Source organism: Herpailurus yagouaroundi, unplaced genomic scaffold (assembly GCF_014898765.1).
Source record: "Herpailurus yagouaroundi ecotype Mexico unplaced genomic scaffold, PumYag 211, whole genome shotgun sequence".
In the NCBI taxonomy this organism is placed as follows: Eukaryota; Metazoa; Chordata; class Mammalia; order Carnivora; family Felidae; genus Herpailurus; species Herpailurus yagouaroundi.
The window spans coordinates 8,898,716-8,911,028 of record NW_024412442.1 but is presented as its reverse complement, the minus strand read 5'-3'; the positions used below and the strand labels follow the sequence as shown (position 1 = coordinate 8,911,028).

Below are 12,313 nucleotides of genomic sequence, written 5' to 3'. Positions count from 1 at the left end.
TCAGTAATTAACAGAAGTAAAGAGGTAATTGGAGGGGCGCCTGGGTGGCGCAGTCGGTTGAGCGTCCGACTTCAGCCAGGTCACGATCTCGCGGTCCGTGAGTTCGAGCCCCGCGTCGGGCTCTGGGCTGATGGCTCGGAGCCTGGAGCCTGTTTCCGATTCTGTGTCTCCCTCTCTCTCTGCCCCTCCCCCGTTCATGCTCTGTCTCTCTCTGTCCCAAAAATAAACGTTGAAAAAAAAAAATTTTTTTTTAAAAAAAGAGGTAATTGGAAAGACTACAGAAGACCTAAACAACACCATCACTTAACTAAACCTAAGTGACATTTACCAAACATGCCACCCCACAACTGTAGAATATACTTTTATTTTTAAGCGCAAGTGGGATAGTCATCAAAATAGACTGTATTCTGGGACATAAAACAAATCTCGATGAAATTACAAGGAAGGAAATCATACATATTATGTTTGTTGGCCAAACTAGAAATCTGTAACAGAAAAATCTCTGGATATCTCCAATTACTTGGGAATTAAATAACACAATTCTACATAACCCCAGGGTTGAACAGAAGTTTCAAAGGAAATAGAAAATATTTTACGTGGAATCAAGGTGAAAACACAACTTACAAAAACTTGTGAGATGCAATTAAAGTAGTGCTTAGATGGAAATTTAAAATATTAAATGCTTTATTGGAAAAGAAGAAATGTTGCCAAGCAGTAAGATCACATTCACTGGTGAATTTTCACCAGAACAAATTCAGGCAGGTGGTGGGAAAGAACCAAAATTGCATGCAATGGGTTAAAATGGAAACATGATGTGCAGAAATATTTTCCAGGGAATATAATTTGAACTTCCTGCTGAAAACCAGCACATGAAATTCTAAACAAAAACCAAAACCATTTTCATGAAGAGTTACAGTAAATTATTTCTATTGCCCTTCATCACTTCTCAAGATACTAGAAGGTTTTATCCCAGATTTGAGTGGACCATGAACAGCTCATTGTTTAGATCTGAGTAGTATGATCTCTTGATAATCTAAATCAGCTATGCTTTGGCAATATGTCCTCTTTTTCTACCATGTTCTCAGACTTCAGTTTCAGGACAGTCTTTATGTCCCATTAAGAATCATTATGGTTTATTCTTATTTTCATTGCACTTCCTGTAATAATGTTTGCTACTTCCTATAGTAATGGTTGCTACTGCTATCCAAGACAAATGTAGAGCTCAGCATAGAAACTTCAAGCACTTGAAGGTTACTGCCACACTGTGCCCTTAGCTCTGCTACTAATCTGCTACTCCATATTTCCTCCTAAGTTGACATGTACCTATTTCTACATTTACATCTTAATGGTTATACCTTATTCAGAAGATCTAATGTAAACAAAGTAGGAAATAATAATAAAAAACAACTCACCTGGGATTTGTCCATTTTCTGCCGTTCTTACAAAAGCATAGAGTCCTGTGCAGATACAACTGAGAAATAACAAAACAGAGATGAGTCATAAATGACTCCCCTACATCTTGCCTCCCCTACAGCTCCTGGATTTACCTGCCTACAAATACTCTGTACACCAGTGGGTAAAATGCCTTCCTATGGGACACTGTCCTATTGGCTCCTGAAAAGAGACGGCCACATAGAGGTAGTGCCAACAGAGGAAAATATCGAATAACAGGCTCTCAAAAAAATAAATAAATAATTTTTTTAAAAAAGCTCTGACTTTTTTGCCAATTTTAGAGGCATAAATACTCCTGCCATGGCCAATTTCAAACTACCCACATGATGTCACTGCATAGAGTTGGGAAGAAATACAGTATTTTTACCATACTGATAGATAAATAGCCTAGAGAACTGAGATATGAGTAAAAGGAAGGAAATTAATTAGGAAGTGAGAGTTTTGAAACTGATCACAGCCATGAGGCTCTTAAGCAGATACGACTACTAAATGTAGTACAGTATCCTAGAAAGGAACACAGAACAAAGAACATTACAGAAAAACTGAGAAAATACAGACTTTATTGGCTTATTAATTGGGACAAATGTACCACACTTACGTAAGATGTTAAAAATAGGGAAAATTAACATGGGGTATATAGAAATTGCTGCTGGGTGAACTGAGGAGATCCTGGGCCATGGAGCCTTGACCCCAGAGCCCTCCCAAAGATGCCACCGAAGGTTCTTGGTCTCATCACAAGAAAGAACTCAAGGACAGACACAACACAGTGGGAAAGTTTATTTAAGTGAAAGTACGTGCGCATGCGAGAGAGTGAGAGAGAGAGTGTGTGTGTGTGTGTGTGTGTGTGTGTGTGTGTGTGTGTGTGTGTGAGCTGTGGCGGACGAGGCTTCCCTATCTAAATATTCATCCTATTCCTAAACAGAGGAACCCATTTACCCTTGCTCGGGAAGTCAGGTTTTGGAAGTCACTCGCCATGACCCTCTTTGTGCAACAACTCCACCTGATGTAGTTTCTATCTGGGACACACCAAGGAGCAAACTCTTGTTACTTGGGTTACAAATCTGGCAATGCAGATGGGACTGTTGTCCTTCTGAGGTCCTGTCGTCTGCTTACCTGGTTCCCCACCGATGGAGCAGTCGGCAGCGGTTCATCCAGGCTCACGCATCCACACTGGGGACTGGGAGAGGAATTCTTGGAGGGGACTCTCCTTTTGTGTGGTCTGTGCCTCTGGACTGATGCTGCTGACCCCTTGAAGGAACTGTGGCTGCCCTGAGCCCCTTGCTCTGAAATCTCTCCACAGAGGTAGGTAGGTGGTATGGATCCTATGGTGTGACTAGAATATCTTCTCTGAGTTGTCTCACAAAGCCTGGCAGGCCGGCAGTCAGTTAAGAACAGGGCCTCTCCAGTAAACACTCTGGGGGACTGAACACTCAATTAGAGTCAGGTGCAGACATCCCTGAGTGGCACAGGACAAGACCTGGCCACTCAGAGACTGAGTGCCTCAGCCTGGCAAATGAGAAAGTGGCCCAACTGAGACTAGTCTAGAATCAGTCATGGTAAAGGATATCTCCATCTTACCCGTTTGACCTATTTGATCTGTCTGTTGGGGACACCGGTACTGCTCTGTTTTTCCTCTTAAAAAGGGAAGTGTGCCTTGAGTTATTGAATCTAAACCAGGTTCTCCCTGAGTCACTCTGCCAATAAATCCTTTGGGACCACCTGGACACTGAGGGGATGGAAGAGGCAGCCTGTGCCCCAGCCACTACTCTGTAAGGCACAACTACCCACACCCACTTAGACGCCTTAGCATTAACTTTCTCTCCTTGTGAGCCTGGTTTTAAGTCAACCGAGTCTCATACATATTGTGGGTGAGGTTGCGTGGCATTTGTGTCACCACTAACCATTATAAACTACCTTGTGGAGGGTAAGAGGAAACCCTAAGAAAGAATCCCAGAATATGGGAGGGATGAATTCTATTCTGAAGGAGAGGCCGTTGGGCTATAACCTCCAGAAATGGAAAGCATTTATTCAAATACCCTCCCTTAACCTGAAAACATAGGACTTTCTTCTGAGCTTATTCTGTAAAAGAGAGAAAATGGGAAGAGATTTCATATGGTCAGCGTTTTATGGCATTGTATCAAAATGTGGGGTTGCAAAGGAATTCTAAGATTTGGAAAATGACGTTTGAACCTAAAACCCTAAAAATGCTTCCTATATTCTCTGATGGAGAAGACCTGCTATAGAAAACCTCAAGTCAGGGAATCTTTGCCCAGATTGCCATCTCCTCCAAGTCGTTAGATCGTAATCAGCCTCTGCCTTATTCCTCTGGTACTCAGGCCTTGGCTCCCCCAGTTTTATAAGCACCAGCCCTTAAACCTTGACTAACATCCTCAAACCTTCCCCTATGTCTCCTGTATCCCTTTATCCTCCTTTGCCAGATAGCACTACCAGACTAGGGATCAATTTTAAGCCAGGGATGGGAGGTTTCCATTGAGACAGACAGAGACCGATGGGAGTCTGAAAGAGACAGGAGTCTCTATAATGTCCACATTCCATTTTTTACCTCAGACCTGTATTACTGGAAGGCACACACTAAAGGGCTATGGGCTAACCTGATTAATTTACAAAGTTAATGCAGGGTGTCTTTTCTACCAACAATCCAATGTAGGCAGATATTCAAGCTTTGCTAACCACTGTCTTAACGAGAGAAATTTGCTTTGTTAGCATAAGCCAGACAAGAAGCTGATAATCAGCCAGGATCAAATCCTCAAAGACCGAACGAGGCAGCAGTGGTAAGAGCTGACCCTGAGTGGGATCCCCACTCCCATGATGGGAGACAAATTTTAGGGCATATCAGGGCTTTTCTTAAAATCTATGGAGTAAATTAAAAAAAAAAAAAAAAAAAAAAAAAAAAAACGTTGAAAAAGCTATGGAGGAGTGCTGGTGCATAGGGGCACAGGTACCCCAATGTTTATAGCAGCACTTTCAACGATAGCCAAATTATGGAAAGAGCGTAAATGTCCATCAACTAATGAATGGTTAAAGAAGATGTGGTTTATATATACAATGGAATACTACTTGGCAATGAGGAAGAATAAAATCATGCCATTTGCAGCAACGTGGATGGAACTGGAGGATATTATGCTAAGTGAAATAAGTCAGTCAGAGAAAGACAGATATCCTATGTTTTCACTCATATGTGGATCTTGAGACACTTAACAGAAGACCATGGGAGAAGGGAAGGGACAAAAAAAAAGAAAGAAAGAAAAAAGAAAAAGTTACAAGCAGAGAGGGAGGGAGGCAGGCAAACCATAAGAGACTCTTAAATACTGAGAACAAACAGGGTTGATGGGGGCTGGGGGAGAAGGGAAAATGGGTGATGGGCATTGAGGAGGGCACTTGTTGGGAGGAGCACTGGGTGTTGTATGGAAGCCAATTTGACAATAAATTATATTTATAAAAAGCTATGAAGGAGATAAGCATATCTCGTATAAACTGGTCCCTTAAATTTAAGGGAGATTCAACACGGGACAGATGAGAATTCATTAGCCTTTACGGAAAGGCTGCAAAATTGCTCAAGATGAAATACAAACTGGGACCCCGAGACTCAGCATAGTTTATATGGTCCTTAATAACCTAGTTCATACCTCAACCTGCTCCAGACATTCAAAGGAAACTCCAGAATTTGGCAGTGAGTCTCAAAACTAACCCCTCAGCTTCTAGAACTAGCTTTTGAGGTGTTCAATAGAAAGAATGTGATGGAAGACGTTAAGACCAGAAAATGAGAAAGCAAGGTCTCCTTTGATGGTAGCTCTCCGGCCTACAGGAAGAGAAGGAAAGACACCCCAAGGGCGAGTGCTCCCAGCCCCCTCCGCGGGACCAAGAGACCAGAAACAAAGTTGGGGTCCAATCAATGTGCACACTGTAAGCAGGAAGGGTACTGGAAACAGGATTGCTCAGACTGTTCTTGGAAAGAAAGGAAGAAGCACAAAGCTGTTCACTTGTCCCTCACTGAAGGTATGAGAGGGCCATGGGGCTCCCCAGCTGGTCTTGGACCATTAGATCCTCATCTCCTACGAGGAGTCCCAGGTGACCTTACCAATAGGAGGAGAGCTAGTTGAATTTTTACTTGATTCCGGAGCTACTTTCTCTGTACTGAACACCCAGAAGGGTAGCCTTTCTAACAAAAACTGTAATATAAAAGGAGTCTCGGGAAAAGGAGATACCAAAGTTCTTAGAGGCTTTGACTTGTGAAATAAGACAAAACATGTTAAAACGCTGTTTTCTATCTGTGCCAGAATGTCCCATTCTTCTTTTAGGATGAGATATTTTAGCCAAAACGGGGGTCACTCTAAGTTCAGGACAGGGCAAATTACAAATTCAACTCCCTAGATACCAAGGAACCGAATTCATGGCATTATTACAACATATGCCAGTATTTAAAAGAGAGAAAAACCCCATCACCACCACCCCCAAAAAAACCTTAAGCCAAGTCAACTGGAAAGTCTGGGTGTAAGGGCAGGTGGGGGCATGCCATTAACGCCCCATCTGTAAAAGTAAAATTGAGACAGCTAGATTGCCGGCCCCAGGTAAGGCAATACCCTTTAAAACCAGATGCTATACAAGGGATCTTCTTAACACAGGGGTTGATTAGGCCATGTAGATCCCTAGGTAACACCCCAATTTTACCTATTAAAAAGCCAGAAGTAGGGAATACAGATTTATTCAAGACCTCAGAGCTGTCAACGAAGTTGTTTGAGACATACATCCTATAGTACCCAATCCCTATACTCTACTGACCAACTTACTGAGTAACAGCAAATATTACAGTGTCAGGTCTAAAGGGTGCCTTTTTCTGCATCCCACTAGATCCTAAATTCCAAGAACTATTTGCTTTTCAGTGGGAAGATCCTGGCTCCCATCAAACACAACAGTACTGCTGAACTCTTCCCCCACCATCTTTGGGAAAACTCTGGGACAAGATTTAAGAGAGTTAAATTTAGAAAAACAGCACTGTATTATAATATGCAGATGATATTTCAATAACTAATCCCACCCAGAAAGTTTCTGACAAAAACAGTTGATCCATGTTAAATTTCCTGGCAGACATGGTATATGGTCTCAAAGGAAAAGGCCCAAATTTCTAAGGAACCTGACAGCGAAGCCTCCTCCAAGAGAGAAAAACGGTAGTATGTCAGCTAGCCCCACCAAAAACCCGCAAACAACTGCATAAGTCTTTGGGAACGGCTGGCTTTTGCTGTGTTTGGAGTCCTGCTTTGGGGATGACTGCAAAACCTCTTAGTAATAAGCTTTGGGGATCTGAAACAGATTCATCTGCAAGCGATAAGTCCTGGGGCCAAGACTTCAATAAACTTAAAGCCCTGCTTAGGAAGGCTCCAGCCTTCACGCTGCCAGATCTTAAGCCATTTGATTTGCATGTTAATGAGAGGCAACTGTAGGGATATTAAAACAAATGCTGGGGCCTGTAAAAAGAGCAGTGGCATATTTTTCTAAGCAATTGGACATGATGGCCAAGGGTTGGCCCCCTTGCCTAAGAGCTGTAGCAGTGTATCTTGATAAAAGAAGAAAAACTACGTGCCAACCTATGGCTGTTCGGACCCCACAACAGGTTTCTACTTTACTGGAAAGCAAGGGATGTATCAGTGGCTGTCCCAAAACACAATGCTATGATATCAGGCCATGCTGAGAGATGCCCCCCAGACACAACTGAGGCCATGTCACACCTTAAATCCAGCCACCCTACTCCCTGATGATGATTATCCATGATTGTCCATAAGTGTTTGATCAAGTTTACTCTAGCCACAAAGATCTCAAGAGTGAACCTGTCTATCCAGTGCAGAAGAAATCAGTTTTACACAAAATGGACTAGGAAGGCAGGATATGCAGTAGTACCCTTAAACCCTCCTAGAGAAGCTAAAGGCCTGGGCCCAGGCACCTCAGCCCAAACGGCAGCAGCAGTAACCGCACTAACCAGAGCATTCCAGTTGGGTAAAGACAAGGTGTTAACCATTTACACTGATTCTAAATATGCCTTCTCTATAACGCATGTCCATGGAGCCACATGCAGGGAAAGAGGACTACAGCAACCACAGAGAAATTCAATATGGCAAGGAAATGTACAGGTGGCTCGAAGCTGTACAGAAGCCTAAAGAAGCGGCAGTGGTTCATTGTAGAACCCATCCAAAGGGAAATTCAGAGATAACAAAGGGAAATAATTTGGCTGATGCAGCCGCAAAAAGGGTTGCCAAGTAGGGAGATTTTGCAGCTAGCTCTAATTCTGTCTCTATCACTAAATAAGTTTTCTCCACCTACCCCCAGGAGATAGAGGAGACTTAAAATTGGGCTACCAATGGTCTCTTAATCAGAGGGTGGATGATAAATAACAATGGAAGAATCTGGGTACCCAAGCTGACTGCCTGGGGCCTCCCTAAGAGTGCACACGACTCAACCCATTATGGTAAAGGAGCTTTATACCTGTGGTTAATAAAGATCATGAGCATCCTGAAGGTGAAAGAAATTATTGAGAAAATAACAAACCAATGTGCCTATTGCTGGACAAAATGTACAAACCAGACCTTAGGTACTCCCTCTGGTGAGAGCAACTCAAATCTGGGGGACAATACCAGGGGAGGCGTGGCAAGCAGACTTCACTGTAATGCCAATGGCCCCTGGAGGGTTTAAATGCCTTTTGGAGTTTATAGATACATTCACTGGATGGACTGACGCCTTTTCCTGTAGGAAAGAAAAAGCTAATGAAATAAGAAAGGCCGTAATAAGAGATAATTCCTCGATTTGGATTGCCAAGGTCAATCCGAAGTAATAACAGGTCAACGTTTACATCAATAATTATTTCTGAGATAGCCAAGACCTTAAATATCAAGTGGAGGTGACAATCTGCTTGGAGACTTGAGTCTTCTAGGAAGACAGAATGTGCTGACAGAACCCCGAAAAACACCCTGGCAAAGTTATGCCAGGAAACACAGGAAAACTGGCTAAAGATACTACCAATAGCTCTCACCAGAATGAGAGCTGCCCCAAAGGACAAACTAAAGCTCAGCCCATTTGAAATGACTTACAAGAGGCCCTTCCCAAAAGGTTCTGATTTTTTTTTACCTCCAGACCCAGAGGTTTCTGTAGACACTAAGCATATACTTAATCCCTGACAGGTGATGGACATGCTCAACAAATATGGGAATTTTGGCCTCCCTCTAGCCAATGAGATCAAGCTTTACCCTGGGGACTGGGTGTACCTCAAACTTGGAAAAGTGGGGCACCTCAGAATCACCTATACCCTATATGGACAGGGCCCCACCCAGTACTATGAACCACACACCCTCCTTAAAATTAGAGGGAGTCGTACCTTAGATCCACCATGGTAAAGAAGGTGTCTGCACCAGAGACCCAGAAGGAGACGCTACCAGTGCCAGATGACAACAGAGACTCCAGTTAACCACTCGAGGGCCTGAAACTTCTGTTCCAGAGACACAAGATAAGTGCAGCCTCAAAGAATAAGAGTTCTCCGGGCATCTGGGAGGCTGAGTCGGTTAAGCGACCAACTTCGGCTCAGGTTGTGCTCTCATAGTTTGAGACTTTGAGCCCCGCTTCGGGTGAGCTCCAGCCCACTTCAGGCTCCACGCTGACAGTGCAGAGCCCGCATGGGATTCTCTCTCCCTCCCTCTCTCCTTCTCTCTACCCCTCGCTCACTCGCTCTCTAAAATAAATAAACTTAAAAAAGAAAAGAAAAAGGCTTCCCAACTCTAAATACTTTTTTTTTTCTTCAGCCTGTATTGTTTGCTGTCAGGTCCCATAATAGACCATCATTATCTCCGTGATTATTAATGATCTAGCCCAATCTACTTTGTTCTGATTTTTATAATGAATACCCTCTTAATACTAGTTCTTGTCACCAATATGCTAGAGATGTCAAAAGCCATAAACACAGAGAAGCATCCCTGGGAGCGAAATTCTCTAGTAGATATAAGAAGGATCATAGCAAATGGAAACAAACTAAAGAACCGTATGGCCTGTGTTCCACCCGATAAAAAATGACCATAACATTAACTTCATTATGAGCTCCCCTAAATCCTTTGAAAACCCCCCTTCCATAGCTATACAACTAAGCCATTCCCACAGGGCAATTCGAAGTGTCCACCTTACTCCAGTTATTAATGATGCAGAGAGGATAACATGATACTTAAATTCCACCTCAAAGCAAAAGCCATGCTACAAGTATACTCCTGAGATAGGGAATGACAGCCAAGTCCCAACAACTATAGTTCCTTTTACCTTTGACGTTAATGATGATTGCTCTCCAAACAAAACCCATTAGTGTGCAGAAAAGAAATATCACAGTACTGCTGGGACATGGAAAAATCAAATGGAGAGCATGAACAGGACTGGCCAGACCTAGAGGGTTTGGGAACTGCTTTATTTGCCACCCAAGGCATTGAGGATGAGGGCCTGAGATCCAGTAAATCACGAAGTAATACAGGGAATGGACCCTAGTCTCCTGGAGCCCAAAACTGGTTAACTGGCTTTACCTTAGTAGAGCCTGCAAAGCCTGTGCACACCCAGGACACCCATGGTATGTATACCTTAATTTGTTGATCACCTTTTCTTGTGGCCACTAATAATCCGACTGCTGTTACTGCTGTTTGGACCTTGCACAGTTAACTGGCTGGTACAATTCATATGCAAATTCATGAGGGCCAAAAATTACAGATGGTCATAACACAAATATATGAGTAGTTTGAGGTTAAACCTGGTGATCCACAGACATATCTAAAATGAGCTAAGGGAAAATTCTGTTCTACTAACAATCCTAATGACCAAGCCCATGTCCACCAGGAAACAACTACAGAAGATGGACCTTTGCCCTGTGCCCCTCAAGAATGAAGAGGAAAAAACAAAACAAAAAAAAAAAAACTAGAGGAGAGATTTGTCACCTGCTAGACCCTAACACCTAACCTTTACTGTTCACCAGCTTGTACTCACCAATCTCTGTCCCACATTTTTCCTTAAGCTCTTTCCGGCTTCTCTAAACGCAGGCAAATGGAAATTGGAATCACCTGTCAAGGGATAGCGAATGCCCCAATACCAACTGCCCCAACACCGCCAGGACCACTTTGAGCTTAACCCTGAGCAGGTGGGATCATGGAGTGACCTCTAGAAGTGCGGCAACCACCATATTATAATACTAACATCTTGGTTCAAATAGGAGTACCATTTACATAACACAGAAAGTGTGTGAGTATAGGTAGGTTGCCTTAAGGCGACTGCAGGACCTTACTCCATCTACAATACAATGACAAAGATCCCCTTTCTAAATATTCATCCTAACTCTAAATAAAAGGAACCCCTTCAACCTTACTCAGGGAGTCAAGGCTTTGAAAGTTATGCCTCATGAGCTCCTTATCTGCTGCAAATTTTCCTTTGTACGACTCGACCTGGTGTAGTTTGCATCTGTCACTCGCCAAGGAGTGAACTCAGGTTAGTTCGGTTACAGTGGCACCTTACGCAACAGGAAAACAAAAAATTCCTATGCTATGCCCTGCAGTTCCAGGATCTACCCCTTTCTGGGACTGAAACTCTGGGGAGGGATCAAAAGTCCCAAGGGTCTCTTGAGGATGCGATTTGTTTCTGGAGACCCAGGTCTTTAACCTCACAAGAACCCACAGGTTCTTTAGAAATTAGGATATAAGATTAGGAGGCAAATTCATATTTGGAACCTTCACCCAGGACCCCAAATCCGCACCTCTTGGAACTTCTTGTCCCTCTAGATACTGGGGCCACTGAGGACAAAAACAAAGGTGATGACGTTCACGGCACTGGTTACAGAGCTGTCAGCCAAGTTCAAAAGTCACGGGGCTCTCCACGCAAGCAGAGCGCACCCTCACGCATGCGCACGCCCCCCACCCCCGTCCCGCGGACGCACCGGCAGAACCACCCTCTTAGAGCTGGGGGGCCATTCGAACCCAAGCCAATGGTCCGGACCTAGACGCCCCTGCCCGCTGTCTGGGGTCCCGCTCCTCCCCACCGCGGGTCAACGCCGCTTCCCACCCGGCCCACGCTCTAACCTCTGCTGTTAGGAAGGTGGGCAACCAGGACCTTGAGAGTTATTGGGAAATCTGGAAACGGAATATAGGGCTTCGCTAAACCTGTAGGCGTAGGAGGGGTACCAGGAAGATGGCGGAGCTGCGCCTGCGCAGCACTCTCCACGGCTAGGGCGCAAGTACTGCTGGGTAAGCAAATAAAATTCAAGACTACGTCTACCATAATCCTTCGCGTGCACTCCTGTAAATAAAAATGTAAATAAACCTATCCCATTCAAAGGGTATGGGGATTGTTACTATGGCAGGTCTGTGGTTCTGGCCCTACATAGAACTACTAAATGTAATTTGTGGTCCTTTACTGCGTCCTAGTTTTGGAAAAAAAAATCTTTAAAAGACATTTGCGGACAATTATGGGAATTTGAGTATAGATGCGCTATTAAAGAATGTACTTAGTTTTAGAGATACATATTGAAGTATTAAGGAGTGAAATATACCTAACTTACTTTAAAATACTTCAGCAAACATAAGATAAAGCAAATACGGCAAAAGGTGAAACTTGTCCAATATAGACAATGGTATGTGAGTGCTCCCTTTTTTCTGTGATTGAAAATAGAAACTTCAATAAAAGATTGCAAAAGTAAAAAGAACTGGGAGTATCATTTAGACACAAAACTAATAGGAAAACATGTATCAGTTATCAGTTCTTGTGAATAGGGGATTTAATTAAAATGTTAAAAAATGGAATCCAGCAATACAGTAAAAAAATAACATCTCTACCAAGCAGAGTT

The 12,313-nt window shown here is 43.3% G+C and overlaps 1 protein-coding gene across 17 annotated transcripts in view; it reads right to left on the bottom strand.

Moving 5' to 3' along the window:
- LOC121016602 (zinc finger protein 25-like) overlaps positions 1-11,677 on the bottom strand; it is a 53,524-nt gene extending 41,847 nt beyond the window's left edge. For 2 of the 17 annotated variants that reach the window (XM_040454310.1, XM_040454311.1), the window contains exons 1-4: positions 10,468-11,264; positions 8,834-8,944; positions 2,566-3,531; positions 1,413-1,471 (exon numbers count right to left, since the gene is read on the bottom strand). In XM_040454310.1, the coding sequence (XP_040310244.1) occupies positions 1,413-1,427 (15 nt within the window). In that variant the 5' untranslated portion in view covers positions 1,428-1,471; positions 2,566-3,531; positions 8,834-8,944; positions 10,468-11,264. Of the gene's footprint in view, positions 1-1,412; positions 1,472-2,565; positions 3,532-8,833; positions 8,945-10,467; positions 11,265-11,549 lie in introns of those variants that run through there. The other 15 variants (XR_005784375.1, XM_040454313.1, XM_040454296.1 and 12 more) reach the window with 15 other exon arrangements.
- Between the last annotated feature and the right edge of the window lie 636 nt (positions 11,678-12,313).